This window comes from Alternaria postmessia, assembly GCF_024291825.1.
Source record: "Alternaria postmessia strain BMP 2775 chromosome Unknown scaffold_119, whole genome shotgun sequence".
Classification (NCBI taxonomy): domain Eukaryota; kingdom Fungi; phylum Ascomycota; class Dothideomycetes; order Pleosporales; family Pleosporaceae; genus Alternaria; species Alternaria postmessia.
In genome coordinates, this window is record NW_026260192.1 from 43285 (window position 1) to 61909 (window position 18625).

The following is an 18625-nucleotide window of genomic DNA, read 5'->3' on the forward strand; positions in this document are numbered from 1 at the left end:
CTTTATCAGTGATGTGTGGTCATGACATCATAACGTCTACCTTGTCGTTCTGTCCTCTCCAACTCCTTCTTGTGAATTCCTTTCATCTAGTCTCAACCTTTGATCTTCCATGCATGACAGGATCGCGTGATGGCAAAAGATGCTCTAGTTCTCCATCAATCTGACTACAGCTGCTGAGCGTCACACAAACAACATCTTTCGCGCGCATCACCTGTACCTTCGCCTCACGCGATCATTGGCCGACTGCCGCGCCCATCGATCAACAGTTACTTCGCAACCAGGTCTACAGTTTCCATCTGCCAAACCACACCAGAATGATAGGTGTTGCCTCCGCCTCCTTACAAGTCAACACGCCCTCATCATCGCCCGTGTCGCCGTTGGGGAACGAACTGGGCCAATCGTGACCTAAGTTCTCGTACTTGTAGTGCACGACCACATCATCCCAACTATAGCGCGTAACCATTTTCCCCTCGTCCTTCTCACACAGATAACTCGTCTCGTTTGCGCTAACATCAAATCTATCGCGCCTAGCCCAGTCATCAACCCAAGTCGTTACATCAGTCGAATTAGCGTTTCCGCGCGTGTTGATGCCACCTGCGTACGGAATTGTCTTATCCTTCAACCCATGGAATTCCATAATCGGCACACGCCTACTAGGCTCGCAAGGAGGAAGATTTTGGTCTGCATCTAGGTAGAACGCACCAGACACGGGTGCAAATGCAGCGATACGTTTGGTGGCTTCTGCATCACAAGCCAATACGCCAGTGAATCCTCCGCCGTTTGATTTCCCGGTCGCGTAAATACGGGATGGGTCGATACAATAGGCGGACTGTAGGTGGTCGAGAAGTTCAAGTGTGAACGTTACGTCGTTGATTGAGGCTGGGGAGTCGGGGTCGCCTTGGTATTGCTGCGTGCCTTTTGCGTTCTGGGGATGCATTAGCTTGTCATCTCGACAATTTCCACCTCGTCGGCCAGGTTTTGAAGAGATGATTCACATACAGGTACGCCTTCGGGGTATGCGACAATCCCATCGAAACCGTAGCTTGCGTTCGAGAACTGGCTCAGGGCTTCTTGGTATTCTGCGTCTTTGCCACGGCCATGGAAGGATAGGATGAGTGGGACTTGGGTGTTGCTGTCGTATGAGGACGGAATATGTAAGCGGTACCTGCGAGGCGAGACACCGCTCGTGCTATTCAATGTCAAGTCGACGGATTGATCGAGCTTGACGCCTGATGGAAGTGGCTTTTGGCAGCCATCGTCAGAATTGGACTTTGAGTCAAGTGCAGCGGCTGCTGCGGACAGCGCCGCAAGAACAGATAAAGTTGCCTTCATTCTCGTGGCTTGATGCTTTTTCACATTATGCGGGCTTCACTTCGCACATTTATACATTTTCGAGGATGTTCAGGCGCGCCGCAACGTCACATGCGCAGGTAGTGGATAGTCCTTTCCTCACTTGGGTAAAGGGCCGTTGATCGTGGCGTACGGCCCGCATCACTAGTCTGCAAGCTTCGTGTACAGTGCCGATCCGAAGTCTAGTCAGGTCTCTGAAATAGCGAATTGCCTCGATAGTTCTCTTTTGGCAATCCTCTTCAATTTGATGGTTTTCTTCGTCTCACACCATCACCTGACATGCTATCTCGTCCACGACAGTACCTTGGATCTCAATCATGTGAGGCTCTTTCCTATATTGTTTCCCATGCCAAGTGCTGCGAACAATCTGCCATACCGTCGCCATCGTCATCGACAATGCCTTCTAGCTTCTCTGCCTATGTAGGCAATCACGGTTGACCACAGCCCCATGAGACCAGAATGTTTCATAGGATGATTCTGGACCATATACAACATGACATTACTTACAAAGTGCAACTTCAGGCGTGCGACTTCATGAGTTGATAGCCACTCTTCATATCATTACTACGCCTTTATCCTTTTAAACTCACCCCGGTGGCCGATTCCCGAAATCCTTCCCCCATCATAAGCGAGGCCTTCAGTCCAGACCTCTTCAAGCTCTCCACCGTGTTTTGCGTACCCTATCGCCTGAAATAGGCTCCGCAGCTCTCCATCAGGATGCCAATCCCCGACTACCCACTGCGGTCGACGACATGACCTGGAATCTGTATGTCGTCCCGGCTCTGCGTATTTGATACCCCAGGCTAGAGACTCCAGACTATATAGCATCTTGTCGTCGTCTTCGCCCTCGGTTTTAGACCAGTAATCAATATCGTTGCCTGTGAAATCTTTACCGGACCATTCTAAAGGGGACCATATAGCAGCTTCCTTGAGTGCCGGCATGTTTATTGCTGCCTTGGCAAAGGATTCAAGAAGTGGGGTGAGATTAGCAGTAGGGGCGACGCGAAACTGCTTATTGAATGCCGTACGCGGATCAGGAGCGTCGAGGAAGTCGTAATCCATATCCTCATCGAGCTCTGTGGGTGCATAAGGAGGATAGGAGGCACTGGTCACCGGATATCCACGTGGAACATGACCTTGCCCTGCCGGCCCTGAGAAGTACCAGGTTCCATCAGGGCGTGCGTTGTGAAACATGATGTCAAGTATTTCCAAGCGTGGCCAAGAGACATGTAACTCTGTCAAGCTTTTTGACGGTGTCAAAAGAAGAGACTCGTCGATCATCGCTCGTAGTTGCAGGTGGCGAAGATTGTTGCATAGCATACCAAGACTCGAAGTGAATGGATCGTATGTCAAGTGACCAACTAGATCAGGCAATGGTTTGCCATGATGTATATCAGTTGCACGAAGCAAAGGGCTCAGGAAATCAAGCGAGGCATGCCTTAGCGTTTTTGGTATCTTATCGAGACTGCGGATGATAGCATCTGCAAAGTCGTGTCGAGCATCTCGACGAGGTCCTGCCCAGTCGTGCTCGTAGTGCTCGATGCATGTATTCATCTCTGGATTGAACGATTCGCACCATTCGTATCCTCCAGTTCGGAAGCCCAGATATTCAAGATTAGGCATTCTGATCGCTAGATCAATGAGAACGCGCAAGTCGAGCTTGAACTCTTGTTTACCAGATCTGTCTATATGGAGATAAGGAGCGAATGATTCGTTGCCGTAGTTATTGTAGATTTCGAACGACCGAATAGACGCGACTGGAGATAGCTCGGCTTCCAGTAGCCGAACACGCCAGCTAGTTCGATAGCGATGGGGACATGCGTTTTTGGCACGTACTGTTCTGATTGGACTGTAAAGTGACAGACGATATCTGCCTGGGGCATGCTTTTCACCGGCTTGCTTCTCGACTAGTTGAAGAATGTGGAAGAGGAATTGTATCTGTCGTGTAAAAGACTCGTCCCTCTCATACACCTCATGAGCAGGCTCTCGACACAGGACTTGGTCGTCGTCGCTACTGTCATCTTCATTGTCGCGTGGACCACACAGCGTTGGGAAGGTTGGCCGGAATATCACTTCTTTCAGGTAGAGAAGCCGATGACTAGAGAAGCGCGCAAGGAAGTCGACCGAGTTGTTTTCGTTGATAGTGAATTTGGAAAAAGCTCCGCAGTGCCTCTCAGCAGCAAAGCGAAACTTGCCAGTTAGGGTAAGGACATTGCACAAGTCTCGCCTGGGTAGATAGCTGGAGATTTTATCGATGAGTTCTTGTGGGAGTCCTTCCATCATATCCTGGTTGTCTGTAAATGATGTGACGAAGATTTGTGATGATGTCTGGGGAAGATCTGTACACTCGATGACAGGTAGCGACCAGGTTGTTGTGTGGGTTTCGCAAAATTATGTCAGACAGTCAATAACCGTGTTGGAAGCGCACCTGGCAACTTTAAGACCTGAGCGGGTTTGCGGCGTAGTCACAACAACAATACTTTGTCATTATATCTGCGACTCAGGGACGCCCTGTGTGACAGATGAGGAGCACGCTAAGCCAGTATGAGACGATCCGAAGCACTCCGAGCGCTAACGCAGGGGCGAGGAACAGCCGTGTTCCTTCCTCCCCTCAGACGATAATCCCAATCGTTCTGAACACGTGAATGTCCAACGCCACACAGGTTTTCCACGCATCCCGTTGCGGCATTCACGCATCGAAAGCAGTCACTCTACCAGTTCTCTGGCTTTTGCCAGTCGTTGACCTTGTCCCACTCGTCGCTTAGTTTTTTGATAAGAGCCAGGGTTTCTTCTTGGGTCTTCTTTAGTCCTTTCTTTTTGTCCTTCTTCGCCTGATCATCGTTCGAATCGGCCTTGAACTCGTTCTTCTTCTTGTCAGAGTTCCACTCATCTTTCAAAACACCAATATTGAGTTTCATGTAATCTGTAGCTCTTTGCTTTGCCACGGAAAAGACGTTGTCCATGTAGGCATTCCATTTCTCTTCGAGTTTTTGTTCCTGCCACGGATGACCCTCTACGTCACCCTTATACACTCGGGGTGTCTTGTGCAGCTCTCGATCGATATGCCCAATCATCGCTCCCATTCTGTTCTTCTGGTCGACAAATATCTTTGAGATCTTCTTATCCTGCATGTATTTGAGAGCTCCAATCGTCTCCCGTAACCGCTGGATCGCTATGCGGGTTTGATCTCCAGGACTCAGGTTCAGATTTTTGAGATCTTTTTCCTTTGTTCGCCCCTCTATCAGTTCTTTCATCTTTTTCTTGTCGCGAATCTGTATATAAAGCCCGTTCTTAGTTCTCTTCTGGTTGAACAACTGTTGCAAGACTCTTGTTAACATGATTCACTCTACTCAGTCAACGTAAAGCGCTGTACGTACAATGCCTTTAACTCTTCCGTTGAGGTTGCTCTCCAATAATGTCATTTCATCTAGCCACATTTCCTTTCCACTTTGCCGATATGTATATTGACTTGCGAGCCAACCACGCGGAGGAAGTTTCTTCGTCTGTGGGCCAGGGGTCGCCGCTGGATCAGAAGTCGCTGCCGCATCAGGAGTGGACTTCGAATCTGGAGTGGCAGCAGGATTTGGAGTGACAACAGAATCTGGGGTTGCAGCAGGATCTGGGGTCGCAGCAGGATCGGAAGAAGGACCTTCCATGAGTGGCTCTGGGATGTCCTTGTGCACTGAACTCACTAACCAGGACTCTGTCCAGTATTCACAAAAGCTGAGCTTAGCAGTATTGCCGGGCTGAGGATGACTAAACTTGGTCGTGATCAATCCATCCATCTCATCAAAGAAGCGCCAAACAGTTTGCCATTCCAGAACGTGCTCAGTCTGATAATCAACGCTTCCATCGTCGTCTGGATTGTCGAAACTATAGTCATCGCATGAGTTTCGTTTGTTGAAGCCATATCTCGTCGGTGGGTGATCTCCCCATTCCGAAGTGCTCGGATAATTGAAACTGTTCAAAGACTGTTCGCAAGGCTTTCCTTTCTTTGGCTCACGCTTATACAGCCTATGATATGTTAGATCAATTGGATAACTTCGCCTAAGAACCTCTGGCTCCACGATCTCCTCGTCCCTGTCCAGCGTAGCGAGGTCTTGACAGGACAGGGAAGGTGTTGCTATCGAAGACATAGATGAAGAAGAGGAGATGATTGACGACACAGCCGCGGTAGACAGCAGGGAACCAGACGAAGTCTTCGACACAATTGTAGTGACCTGCGGGGGAACTGTACTGCCAGTGGTCGGAGCAGGTTGGATGTTAGTTTTGGAAGCATCGCCGCCTTCGTTGCCGCTTCCATTCGTGCATTTTGGGCCTTTGCAGCCCTTACAACCTCTTTTGGGACACGGTAGGTCTTCGTAATTCATCCCTCCTGGTACAAGCTCGTCTGGTGCATCGACCAGGGGTGTGAAAGCCTTCTTTATCAGATTGTTCTTGGTAGGTATTAGTGGTCCACATCCTGCCTGTTCTGCGAAATTTGCCCCACTAAGGAAAAAGTCGGCCCATTCTTGAGCAGCGTCTTGTGCTTCGTGTGCGTATTTGTATGCTTTTGCCGATCGAACAGCCGCAACTGTGTCTTTCATTCAGTACCCGATACATAGTAAAAAGGACCTTGGATGCTTACCCATTCCGCCCGTGATAACGTGGCCCGGAGGGGGAATTGCTGCCATGCCTATAGCTACGACAACATCGAGAGCTTTCAGAGCTGGACATATGACCTTCTCCAAGATCTTGCCTGCCTCGATCAGTCCCTCAATGAAGAACTCACCAGCGAATTCTAGGATGGGAAGGTCACAGGAACAATAACCTTTCTTTATCATTAGACCTGATTTGAAAATTAGTTGCTCGAATTCAGTCTGTAAGTTTGACAAACCCAGAACACAGCATACCTTTCAATGCCTCGTCGGCGCCACACAGAAGAGGTGTCATGTTGCTTGTATCGTACCAAGGATTGTCGCCAAAGATACAACTATGAGATGATACGACAGCTTGGCCTTCGCTTGCACTTTGGCTCGGAATGCAGACGTCTTTGCATTGTTCTTTGATATTCTGCTCGGTTCCGTCGGAATACTTGATGCATAGATTGTCGACTAGATACTCGTTCAACTTTGACATTACATTTGGATCGTTGGTTTCTTCCAAGCCGTATGGATTGCCATCCTCGTAGGCTTGGGGATCGCAAGTTTCAGCAAGTCCGAAAATAGCTCGTATAGCTAGCAGCGCAAGAAGACAACGCATTTTGGGAATTTCGACCTCAGATTTATCAAGGTATAAAGTGAAGTTGAGAGATGACCTGCGCATGTCTTGTTAGGACACAATCCAGCTAAATACTTGCTTCAAGTCTTCGCCGACCATAACTATGGAAATCACGCCCCCAGTCACAACTCAACTCAAGACACAGTTCGAAACAACCACACCGCAGCGCCTAACCATCAACAGTATCGATATGCTACTTAACTTGGGCCAAGCAGCCTTTGCCTCTGAGGCTTAGTCAAACACTGCCGCACTGAGCTCAGTACGTTGTGCCACTACAAAGAGCATGATGCCTAACACGAACCTCTGTGTGTCTCGGATCATGAGGGGGCCTCAGAATGCGACTCTAAACGAACAGCCTAGCCCGACTTACCTCTGCTGTGTCATTCGACGAAGCCGAGCAGATCCTGCATCCATGCCACAGTCAGGATCACCATTATGATGACTGCGTGGTCAGATGCGGAAGAACATCAGCCAAGCAAGGAAAACAGAAATATTGCTGTCACTATTCAAAGGTTCTTAGTTCCATATGAGCAAAACTGCAGCTCTGCGACGATATCACATTGCAAAATCCAGAGTGTAAGAATAAGAACAGAAATCGATTCATTTGTGAAGGGTGTGTGACAAGGTCCGAGCAAGCGCTACTATGTGTTATCTCGGGCTCGAACAGACTCTACATGGGTACAGGAACGCGCATGGCCAAGGTCTTGCATATCCGGTGGCGAGGTAATTCAGCCCCAGTTTCTGTGAGGGTTGGAGGCCGAAACTTCGCGAAGTTCTTCTGAAACAACCGCGAACGCGACCGTACTCTTGACTGTCATCTTCTCCATATTGCGGCGTTGTCGCGGCTCAACGATGGCGAGTACTATGCTCGCTTGCTACCAGCTACGCCCCAGAACGATGCAGGTGCGCATCACACGGGTGTCAGCGAACATCTGAATGGGCCTAATGCTTACATTGTAAAACATCTAGATACAAAGAATAGATTGTCGTCGCCGCCGTTCTCACTGATGAGCGAGTATGGTCGTATCACTGAGAGCGGAGAAAATCCCACGCCGCATGGAAATTTAGTCTGAAGGCTTCGGCCGCGGTATGAAGTCGTGAACTCGAGAGAGAAAAGAGAAAGCATATTCTAAGATGATATGCGAAATGCAAGTCATAAATAATGGATCTCTCAATACATGCCTACACTTTTGCTTTACAGCGACGACCAAGACATGCGACCCAATTCGTCCAGTATCTGCCCTGGGTGGCATCTGTGGATAGCATATTTCGATGCAACCTTTGTCATGTTTTCTGTGTTCTTATTGAGGGTACTTCAGATCGCGTTCGTGTGGGTATTAATAGAACGAAGATACCATTCATCTCATTTTCTAGTACGCAAACCGACATAGACCGCAGCTTAGAAGTGCTGAACAAATTGTACGTCAACACAGAGTAGGATAGGCTACGCTGAATGTGATCAAATTTGGATGCTCGGTGGTCAGGATTTCTAAAGGCACAACTGGTGCCTAATCTTGAGCCTATGATCGCCAACCTACAATAGCAAAGTAGGCAGACGGCCCGGATCATCATACCCATCATCGTAGATCCAATGACCGTGATCATGACTCCAAAAAGCATTAATGAACATCCAGTGAGGGAGATCGTCGGCATACATGTACTTCTGTTCCCAATGCTCAACCAAATCTTCACCATGCTTCTCGCGTCCAATTTGCTGGAAAAGGCTGTGCAGCTGCGCATCAGGATGCCAATCATTCATCATCCAAGTCAAAGCACGTGTCGCTGTATGAACTTGCTCTCTTTGGCTTGTCGGATCATGCTTTGCCATGTTAACACCAATATCTTCATCGGAATACTGTATACCCCATGCGAGACTTTTTCTTTGAATTCCGTCATCGTATCCCTCAGTCGGGTCCCAGAACAACGGCGACCGGATAATGGCTCTCTTCAAGGAAGGGATCTGTACTGCGGCCCTGGCGAAACCTTCCAGCAGCGGTCTGAGTCGTTGTTCATCTGGTGTGATGCGGAATTCATTGCTATGACCATTAGGTAAATCTACAAGAACAGATTGATCGTGTAATCGCCCCTCCATCTCAGCGTCGAGATCATTCGCTTCGAAAGGCGGGTAGGAGGCAGCAGTAATTGCATAACCTACAGCGTCGCGACCCTGACCTCTAGGTCCATGAAAGTACCACGATCCGTCAGGCCGTGATGGATGAAACATGACCTCTAGAATTTCCAGGTTAGGCCATGCCGGCTGTGAAGAATCGTCAATGTGAAATAAGCTTTCATCGATGATGGCCCGTATGCGGAGCTGCCGAACGTTGTTGGTTAAGAGACGAAGACTGGAGCTGAATGGGTCGTACAGCGCTGGTCTGACTAGGTCAGGTAGCATCCTGTCCTGTACAGTATGCAGTGTGCGATATAGTGGGTGGACAAAGTCTAGGTTCGCCCGTCGGAGTGAAGCTGGGAGCTGAGCTTCATGTCTGGTAACGGCGCTTGCAAAATCATGTCTTGCATCACGACGTGGACCGTCCCAATCGTGTTGAAAATGACGATTGGGTTCTTCGTCGCCACCCTGGTGGCAAAAGGGCGGGTGCCATTCGAACCCTCCGGTCTTGCAGCCCATGTACTCAAGGTTTGGGAGTCTCGATGCTAGTTTGACCATGACACCCAGATCCAGTTTCAATTCATGTCCCTCCCAGCTGCTATAGTCTGGTGGGTAATCATGAGAGTCATGACAGATGTCCATATCTTCCTTGCATACATTGTAGATCTCTAGAGAACGAACGGAATACACCAGAGGCATTTCGGTATTGAGTAGTTGAACTCGCCAGCTGCTATACTGGCGATGCGGACAAGTGATGCTGTTGTCATGGAGCAGTCTCGTAGGGCCGTGCACCAGGAGTCGATATCGTCCTGGGGCATGATGTCCAGCATTTTCCTCGACGGTTCTAAGGGTTTTATAGATAATCTGCACCTGACGTGTGAAGTGTTCATTCTTCTCTCGTATTTCATCCGCACTTTCGCGACATTCGATTTCTTCATCCTCCTCGCCGGCTGGGGGAGTCCAGACTAGTGGAGGAAGATTGGGTCGAAAGATCACTTCCCGTAGATATAGCAGACGGTGCCCTGAGAAAATCTTAACAAACTTGTCGGCATTGCGCTTGTTCAGGGTATATTCCGTAAATGCGCCGGAGTATCTTTCTGCGCTGTAGCGAAACTTCGTTGTGAGAGTGAGAAGGTTCTTGAGATCCTCCGTGGGTACATAACTAGTAATCTTCTCGACGAGTTCCTGCGGTAGTTGATCCATACCTCGCTGGTTAGCCTAATAGATCGACCGGTATTGGTGTGCTTGACGCTTTCTGGAAGGTACAGATTTGACGAGAGATCAATGTTGGCTGTGTGTCCAAGGTGTGTCTGATTCGTTGAGTGATGAGCTGTGTAGAAGCGAAGAGTAACAGAGGTTGAGTGAGGGCTGGCCCGACTTTTGTTGATCTGGGCGGCGTTGCGGCGTGGTCCTTGGAATCTATTAATGTGTACTAGCCCTATAAATGGAAACAACATTACTCGGAACGTTCCGACGCGTTCCGGGCGTTGACAGACAGGGAGAAAGACAACCTTGAAAGTACTAGATACCTTCTTCCCAGTCACCACCCGTTGTGACACCCGATTGCTGATATCGCGCTGGCACAACTTACTAAACATCTTTTGCAGACTACAAGCCGCCAGTTCTATCCCTCCAGTTCTCCAATGAATCCCCGCTGAAGGTCATCTCGAGCATCGCGATGCCAAACTCATCAACATCAGCTGGTTTCGCATAGTGAAAAAGCCTCGCACACTCGAAGCGCTGTAGGAAGGCCACATTCTTCTCCAAACACTGTCTTTCCCACTCCCCAGCGCTCGTAGCATCCCAAAGACCACTTCGATTGGTGTACATGATGCCACCAGGACAGGTTCCCCAGCGCTGCTGGAGGACCGAGAAGACAGGCGATAGACTGACGGCCACGAGCCAGGTGCGACGGATACTTTCTGACAGTATCCACGAGTACCACTGTTGCTGTAGGTAAGTAGACAGCTTGGGTAGGCAGTTGGCGAGATGAGCGATGCTGTCTTGTTCGCTCGACAATGCGGTTCTGGCAGTGGAGAAGAGTTTTCCAGCCCAGCTATCCTGTATCGCCATATGTCCTTCAGCGACATGACGGGCGCGGACGTCACCATCGAAGAGACCGATCATCTGGTAGACTAAAAGGGCATGAAGACGTGTCAGTTGCCCCCATAGATCGTCATGACGACCTGCAACATCGACCCACTTCCCTGCAGTAGTTTGATCTAAAACGGCTCCATTCTCCAGTAACAAGTCGTTCGATCGATCTTCCACTATGCGGAGGACGATTTCTGTATTCGCAGGCGTCCGATACACATAACTAGCTAGGGTGGCATACGCGACTTGTACGCATGTTGGGAAGTTCACACCGTACAAGCAGGAGTGTACAAAGGGATTGCTACCAGTTGTGACCCAGCTTTTGAACCAAGACTGCAGTACCGTCACGTACTTCTTCATTGCTGCTGTGCCGATTGGTACATCGTCTGAATTTGTCGACCTGCGGGATATCGTCCACGTCTCCGGTGCAAGAAACCAATCGGTCTTCATTGCGCTGGGGATCCGGATCTGAGACTCCGGTGCGTCGATGTTACTGCCAAGGGACGGTAATCCCACATCCCACATGAGATTATCGATGGTGTAGAGGCTCGCATTGACATGCGACGTACTGACTGGGCTTTCGGCGAACGACGTATCCTCTCCTCTCAGTACTGGCACATCCGATAACAAGTGTCGATACGAAGAAACTGTCTGCTTTTTTGATGGCGGATAGATGCACGACTTGCGCTTGTCCGCGCATCGAGCGCAAGCTGGGATCTGTCGACCGCATTTCCGCTTTGCTCTTGCGCAGGCAGTGCAAGCGTTTGACTCGGATCGCAACGACATTACCAAGGGTATGGCTACCCAGTATCTTTCTTGGAGGTTTATTAGGTCGATTCTGTCTTGTGCGGAAGTCGAGGTATAGTAAGCGCACATTTGTCATCCGCTGAGTTCATGCTCATTGGACAGACGGCCGCAAGGCGGGAGACTAGTCCGCAATGCGGCATCCTGTAAAACAAGGTTACCAATCCTCAATGACGCATATCGCATTGACTGAAGGACCAACTTACGGAAAGGATATGTATGTAACTGCAGTCAGCTTCAAGCTGCCTCACATTCGCCGAGAACCGCTCTTTGTAAGCCGCCAAGATGCCTACTGCTTCGCGACAAAGACACCACGCAAAGCCGAAGTTCTTTGCGCTGACATATCAGCGACGCAGGATTCATTACATACCTTCCACGCCGCAACATGAACCCGCAGCGGTCAGAGTCTTACCTACCTGTATTGCGGCGGACAAGTATTTGTGCGCGGGATAGCTCCAAGAAGTCCGCAAACGTGCAGTGTAGCGGATGAATCTTTGCGTTTATAAAGATGACAAGGTGAACACAATGTCTGCACCACATCTCAACCTATTTGATCCACAAGATATTCCAGACACCTCAATCGCAATATGTCAGTCTACGTAGTTACCGGTGTGTCCAAGGGAATTGGAGTAAGTATACCCTGTATGGTGATGTACTTGCATTCTGCTAAGTTTGGTCCAGTTTGAACTCCTCAAGCAAATCTCACAAGACCCGGAGAATCTCGTTGTCGGTCTGGTTCGCGACCAGGCGTCTACCAAGGAGAAAGTGATCGCAGAAATAGGCGAACGTCCAAACATCCATATCCTCAGTGGAGACCTCACCAGCCACGCTAGCCTAAAGCAAGCCGCTGCAGAGACCACCGAGATCATCGGTGAACGCGGTGTCGATTATCTCATTGGCAACGGAGCATTTCCGTCTCTCTTCGATGCTTTCGACCCCATCGGCGCGTTGTAAGCCTACATCTGTTTTCATCTCATCAGTTCGCCCATGTCTAACGCCGGTCATTCGATAGGGGCGATAAAGTCGAGGAACTAGAACAAGTCTCCTCAAAGCTGTTCATGACCAACGTTGTCGGCAATATCCATCTCTTCAACCTCTTCCTGCCTTTTGTCATGAGAGGTAAGGTGAAGAAGGTCATCGCGATCTCCAGCGGCCATGCAGATCTCGACTTCATCAACAATCTTGAAGTCGAGAACAGTTCCTTGTACGCCGCATCCAAGGCGGCCCTGAATGCAATTGTCGCCAAGTTCAACGCGCAGTATAAGAAAGACGGCGTTCTGTTCATGAGCATGAGCCCAGGCGTGGTAGAAGTAGGCCATTTTGACAATCGTAAGTAGACCGGTGAATCTAGGTGATTTCTAGTACTCATGCTGACACTGATTCGCAGTCACCCCCGACCAGATGCAAGGTCTGATGAACTTCATGGGCAAGATCTCAATCTACGCCCCTGATTTCAAAGGCGCAACGCCTGTTGAGGATGCTATTCCGATTATCAGGTCGACATGGGAGAAGGCCAGCATTGAGGATGGATACGGTGGTGCATTTGTCTCCCACCACGGAACCAAGCAGTGGCTTTAGACCAGAATACTTGTATATCATGAATGCGAGCAGGACCTGTTCACATTCCTGCTGAGCCTAGATAGTAGTGAAGAGGGTTGATCACAATCGCTGAATATTCGGAGCAAATATACTTTGGCCTAGCTGAGCATTACGTGCTTTTTCGTCATTACAGGCCGTTGACACCCAGCGACGTCCAAAGCACGTTGGAGAACGCTGAGGCATCTTTTCTCGAAGCTTAAGATATCAAGGTATCGAATGTACGGAACAAAAAGGTACACTTCTCTGGAGACATGATTCGATGACAGTCCTGCTGGTAATGCTAGTGTTGTGATCAGAGTTACGACGGTAGTCATTCCTGGAAAGCCATGGACACCATGCCAAGCCACGCTAACTCCATCGGGATGCCATTCACACGGTACCATGGAACGCAACCCACGATATATGCAAACACGTAGGGTTGCAGCAGATTTTCGCAGCTCTGCTCGCGGTCAGTGAATGCGAACATGCAGCGTGGCCTGTAGATAGACCGTGATGAACGTAAGACGATCGCGCAGGTCCCACCTATTCCCGGCGATCGCCCATTTGATTGGTCCATTTCGCTTGCAACTTCCTTGCCTCTCAACCCGCCCAAACGCATCCGCTTGTTCACGCTCGACATCGCCGCTCACCGAAACCTTTTCCATCGCCAAACAGCACCCCACGACCTCTTTTCATCACTTTCGACGCGATAAATCGCATGCCGAGGCCAGTGCGACACTTTTGACACCCATATCAGCAGTATTAAGGCGCGTTGGTGGTCGGATTAGCGCTTCTGGGAGCGTGACTCCTCTTCGCTGGGCCGCCCCCAGGCGCCAGATTTGCACCACGCCCCATACGCAGCCCAAACGACCCAAACATTTGTCACGTGCGCTTCGCTGCGACAACAAACAATGACGGCTCGCGCAACTGGGCAGCGCTTTAGGCAGCGCAAGCTTTCGACCAAACAGAATTTACCTGTCGTCCGCGAGAGTGAGGTTGAGCAGCTTGCTGATGACGATGCGTCGCGCCATATTCCCAAGGTTGAGACCGGTGTTGAGAAGGGCGAGGAGATTGTAAGTCGCGCTAGTCCGCTTTTGGCTTTCACTTCCCCTGCCCTGCACAATACACATACTTACATCATTTCTAGGAACACCATCTACAGGCCGTCATCTCCGCCGCCCAGGCAGCTGCGCAAGGCGCGACTGGTGGGAAGATTGCACAACTCTACATTCCGACTCCGGATGCTGTCGCCAGCACACTGCAATATGAAGATGTCTATCCAAAACGGTTTACACAACCTGCCACTTACATACGGTTCTCGTCAACCGTGGAGGATACGTCCGGCTGCCCGTATTGCATGAACAGTGATGATCTCGCCTTTCTCAAGTCTTACAACCAGAAAAAGGGCAAAAACAACAATTGCTCAGAAGACGAGTTCGAAGAGGTTATGAACTTTTTCGAAGAAACCACAGCAATCAAGCAGCCGTATGCCGCGGTCGACAACTCGTCTGCTCTTGCCTATGAGGAACTTGAAGCCGAGTTCGATGAGACAATCAGCGAGTCGGCGCGGCGGTTCGCCAAAGACATTTACCCACATTGGAAGAATCAACGATTACTAAAGGGCAACCGCCCGCTGATGCCCTCACTGAAATTCGAGACGAATCTCGAAACCGATGATGCTGACCCGTATGTTTGCTTCCGACGCCGTGAGGTCCGACAGGTCCGCAAGACGCGTGGTCGCGACGCGCAAGTAACGGAGAAGCTCAAGAAGCTGAGGAAGGAACTGGAGGAGGCTCGTTTGCTGATGTCGCAAGTCAAGCGACGAGAGGCAGTCATCAGAGAACAGCTTGCCACAGACAAGCTGATCTTCGAACAACGCCATGCCGTCAAGGAGCTCAAGCGCAGACTCAGTATCAAGGGTGATGATGACGAACTACTCATCACTCAGAAGGTATGTCGCAAAGAACTCACCAGAAGTTTTGTCCAGATGACTAACTCGTCCCAGCCTGCTCCTAAGCCAAAGAGAACTGCCGATGTTGAAAGACAACGTCAGACTCTACCAGGCATGAAGCCTACCAACACACGTCCAGACGGGCGTCTTGTTGATGGTGATATAGTGTACCTCGAAGAGCAGCAAGCCAAGCGCACCGAGGCCATCGATAGCTTCATCGAAGACAACCTGGTTAAGCACCAAAAGTGGAATGTGGGCTGGGTCGACGCAACATGGCGGCCCATCACGCCACCTTTGGAGCCGCCTGCTGCGAAGTCGGACTTCCGTACAGTCTTTACGGAGAGTCAGCTTCCCACGCCTCCTGCGTCCGTGTCTGATGGTGAAGGTGCTGATGCGACAGCAGTGGTGCCGTCGAGTAAGCAGACAGATCCCCGGAGAAGTGCGCGCATACGTTTTGCCACTCCTCCAGATGACGTTCCATTCCATGATCAATCTCGCTTCCGTCGTAGAATTGGTCGAGGCGGGCGTATGATGATCGATCGCCGAGGCGTGAAGCGTCAAAAGACCGAGAGGGTAGACGACCGCTTGGCCGATCGATGGCGCTTCTCCGGCGACAGCAGTGAAGACGAGGAGACATATCCCGTCGACTGGACGGACAATCTGCACATCAGGTATCGCATCATGATTGAGCGCCAGGGTGAGAAGGCTGCGGTTCAGCAGCCTCCACCAAATCCAAACCGCCGGTCCATTGAAAACCACAATCGATCTGCGTCCGGCCATCTTCTTCCTCCTACACCCACAACTGCCGCAGCTGGAGGTTCTTCCGGGAGATAAATTCCCGCAGTTTACAATCTCTTCTTCTTTTAGCGCTTTACTTATCGACAAGTTATACCCTTTGTTTTCTATTGGCTCGGTGGGCTGGCTCCAAAGATCTACCAAAGTTATGTACAGTAGCCTTTTAAATTCAGGGAGGAGGAGGCAATGCTGGATGGTTGGTGTGCGCGTGGAGTGAGGTGCGGAGGTTACCTGGACACAACAAGTCAGCAAGTCGATACTTGGATATACATATTTAGACGCCTGGTGAAGTGCCGCAAGGACTTTGGCTGGCGACAAAAAAAAAATAAGAAACTTACGCATAATTATCTTCCGATCTCTTTTCTCGCTCTTATGTTTCGCATTTTCGGGTGGAAGCCAGATCCTGGTGACCGTTCTGTCAAACCATCATCTGTGATGCGGTTCACGACAGGGTTTGATGCATGCAGTGATCTTCATCACGCTCTGTGCTTCTTCCCCATACCGCCCATCTCCACATCTCCCTCTTCGTCAACAACCCTCTGCCTCTTCGCCATCGCCGCACCACCATCTCTTGCAATCTTCTCTGCCAACGCATCTTTCGTGTTCATCAAGAGCTGTTTCTCACCGATACGCACGGCCTTTGCCATAGCAAATCTTCGCTGCTTAGGCGACGCCGTCCCGGCAGGCGGAACCTCGCCAAATGTCTGCAAGTCTTGTTCCAGTGTTGTAGCGTACTGCGCGATGCGAGTCTGGATGATTTGCAGTAGCAGCTCCACTCCTTGGCTGGTGATCTTCTCTGGTTTAGGCAGTCTGTCTTTGCTAGCAAGGCGCTCGAACTCTTCGGCTGGGAGAAGCATACTTTCGACCAAAACGACGAGTTCGGGAGAGAGACTTTCTTGAAGCGTAAAGGGCGTGCTGGCGGCGATGTCGTAGCCTGTATCAATGACCTCTTGTTCGTCCAGGTATTCTAACCTGTCTGCGTGCCAGACACCCTCCTTGGTTAAAATATCAGTGACGAGCTCGGCGGGAATCTCAACAACGTCGTACTGTGCGTAGTTGTCGGTGACGTAGCCGTATCTCCTTAGTAAATCGCTTCGGGGCAGCGAACCATAATCGTTGAAAATCTCGTCGCCTGCAGTAATCGGGCTGAGCGCCTTCATCTCTAGACAATCTTTCTCGTAGAAGAGGCGCGCGTTGCACCTGTCGGCGTCGGCATTAAGCATGTCAGCTAGCGGAACCATGCCTTTAGGTAGTGCAGCGTCTTCTTCCTCCTCAGCAAAACCCTCGTCATCCACGTCCTTGCTTGGTGTCGCTGGCTCAACGTCGAATGCGTAGGCCATGATTAGGCTACCCATCTTGTGCATCAATTCCAGGTTCTGCGGGCTGCGCATCTCCTTCGCTTTGTCCTTCGCTCTCTCATCTCCACTAAATACTATCTCCGCAAACTCTTCTATCACGGGTAGTAATTGCTCCGTGAAGACTTCATCTGCGCCTTCCTTTCCGATTTTGTTCACCACGGCGCTAGCTTGGAGCTCGGCGAGTTCGTCGTCGGACCAGAACATCAGGGTGTTGAAGTCGGTGGGTAGGACGGCAAAGTAAGGCGCCCAGTTCGAGGCGCTGCCATTGTGATACTCATAGATCATGACGAGGATGAGGGATAGCCAGGGGCCGAGAAGCGCAAATGTTGAAGCGGGGATTTCGGTACTCAGGATGCTGTTTTCGACACTGAGGATGGAGGCGCGGGGTATGCGGAAGAGGAGTTCATGTTCGGCGATATTTTGGTTTGCAACTGTTTGAATTAGCATTAAGGTTTATCGCATGTCGCAAAGCTTTGTAGCGACGTAGAGTGAGTCTGTGGTGTCGGGGCGTAGTACTGGAGTGGAGTAGCTACTTACCAACGCCTCGTCCAGCATCCTTGTTTCTCAGATCTTCTAAGTTGATCTTTGGACTGATTTCCGCTCCAGATTGCTTCAGCCATGCCAGAAAGTTCTGACTGGCGCCGTCGAAGTCTGCCATGCGCAGAGATTCTGGTGCAATGTGGGATGTTTTGAAGAGTTGGAGGATTGGATATTTGGTGGATATTATTTAGCGGCTCCAACGGGGAACCGAGGCTGCTTGGTCCGAGCGGAGTACGAATTGCTGTGGCTGGGATACGCAAGTTTTGCGACGCTCCGCAATGATTGTATTTTAAAAGCTTTTATGGAGCAAGCGAAATTCGAAAGACGTGGATTTGTTGAAGTGATTGTAAAGATGAGTAAAGTAATTAGTGGACTTTGTTGCGGTAATGATCAGACCCTGCAGCACATGACTAACGGCGGTGACGTCTGCTCGTGAACTTTTCAAACGTCGGTTTGCTCGCTGCATGCGCACTGCATGCGCACAAATGTATGCGGCATGATGGGTGCGGGCAAAGAGACCATCGCGTAGATTCCCAAGTGTATAAGAGAAACTGGTCTTATATTCCTTTTGCTAGATCCTTGCGCCTTCGCGAGCTGACGGCCCTGTTCGCTGTATCTTGCCCATTGATCAAACAACATCTGCGATTGTGAAGTATCGTGTCGTCAATGCTCTGAATCTATAAGGGACGAGGCAATTCGAAAAATGCGGCTTGCTTGACAGAGCAACTGGTCATTGTTGCTTGCCGAGCGGTGGCTTCAGCCCTACCATGCATGTCATCCCTTATC

The 18625-nt window shown here is 50.2% G+C and overlaps 7 protein-coding genes across 7 annotated transcripts; 2 read left to right on the forward strand and 5 right to left on the reverse strand.

Moving 5' to 3' along the window:
* Window positions 1-283: 283 nt before the first annotated feature.
* J4E82_010305 (uncharacterized protein) lies at window positions 284-1332 on the reverse strand (the record flags this gene model as incomplete). Its single annotated transcript, XM_051736520.1, has 2 exons — window positions 284-925; window positions 1000-1332. 2 exons carry the CDS (start codon window positions 1330-1332, stop codon window positions 284-286), a joined length of 975 nt encoding a protein of 324 aa, XP_051583724.1.
* A 2729-nt stretch (window positions 1333-4061) lies between these two features.
* On the reverse strand, window positions 4062-6894 carry J4E82_010306 (uncharacterized protein; the record flags this gene model as incomplete). Its single annotated transcript, XM_051736521.1, has 6 exons — window positions 4062-4664; window positions 4728-5923; window positions 5978-6130; window positions 6243-6646; window positions 6771-6778; window positions 6886-6894. 6 exons carry the CDS (start codon window positions 6892-6894, stop codon window positions 4062-4064), a joined length of 2373 nt encoding a protein of 790 aa, XP_051583725.1.
* Window positions 6895-8143: 1249 nt separating this feature from the next.
* On the reverse strand, window positions 8144-9922 carry J4E82_010307 (uncharacterized protein; the record flags this gene model as incomplete). The annotated part of the gene is made up of 2 exons (XM_051736522.1): window positions 8144-9307; window positions 9377-9922. 2 exons carry the CDS (start codon window positions 9920-9922, stop codon window positions 8144-8146), a joined length of 1710 nt encoding a protein of 569 aa, XP_051583726.1.
* A 405-nt stretch (window positions 9923-10327) lies between these two features.
* J4E82_010308 (uncharacterized protein) lies at window positions 10328-11173 on the reverse strand (the record flags this gene model as incomplete). The annotated part of the gene is made up of 1 exon (XM_051736523.1): window positions 10328-11173. The coding sequence occupies one exon, from the start codon at window positions 11171-11173 to the stop codon at window positions 10328-10330; it is 846 nt and encodes a 281-aa protein (XP_051583727.1).
* A 1031-nt stretch (window positions 11174-12204) lies between these two features.
* Window positions 12205-13195, forward strand: J4E82_010309 (uncharacterized protein; the record flags this gene model as incomplete). Its single annotated transcript, XM_051736524.1, has 4 exons — window positions 12205-12246; window positions 12299-12567; window positions 12630-12946; window positions 13005-13195. 4 exons carry the CDS (start codon window positions 12205-12207, stop codon window positions 13193-13195), a joined length of 819 nt encoding a protein of 272 aa, XP_051583728.1.
* A 911-nt stretch (window positions 13196-14106) lies between these two features.
* J4E82_010310 (uncharacterized protein) lies at window positions 14107-15980 on the forward strand (the record flags this gene model as incomplete). The annotated part of the gene is made up of 3 exons (XM_051736525.1): window positions 14107-14268; window positions 14343-15146; window positions 15201-15980. The coding sequence occupies 3 exons, from the start codon at window positions 14107-14109 to the stop codon at window positions 15978-15980; spliced, it is 1746 nt and encodes a 581-aa protein (XP_051583729.1).
* Window positions 15981-16417: 437 nt separating this feature from the next.
* On the reverse strand, window positions 16418-17957 carry J4E82_010311 (uncharacterized protein; the record flags this gene model as incomplete). Its single annotated transcript, XM_051736526.1, has 2 exons — window positions 16418-17730; window positions 17837-17957. The coding sequence occupies 2 exons, from the start codon at window positions 17955-17957 to the stop codon at window positions 16418-16420; spliced, it is 1434 nt and encodes a 477-aa protein (XP_051583730.1).
* Window positions 17958-18625: the final 668 nt, after the last annotated feature.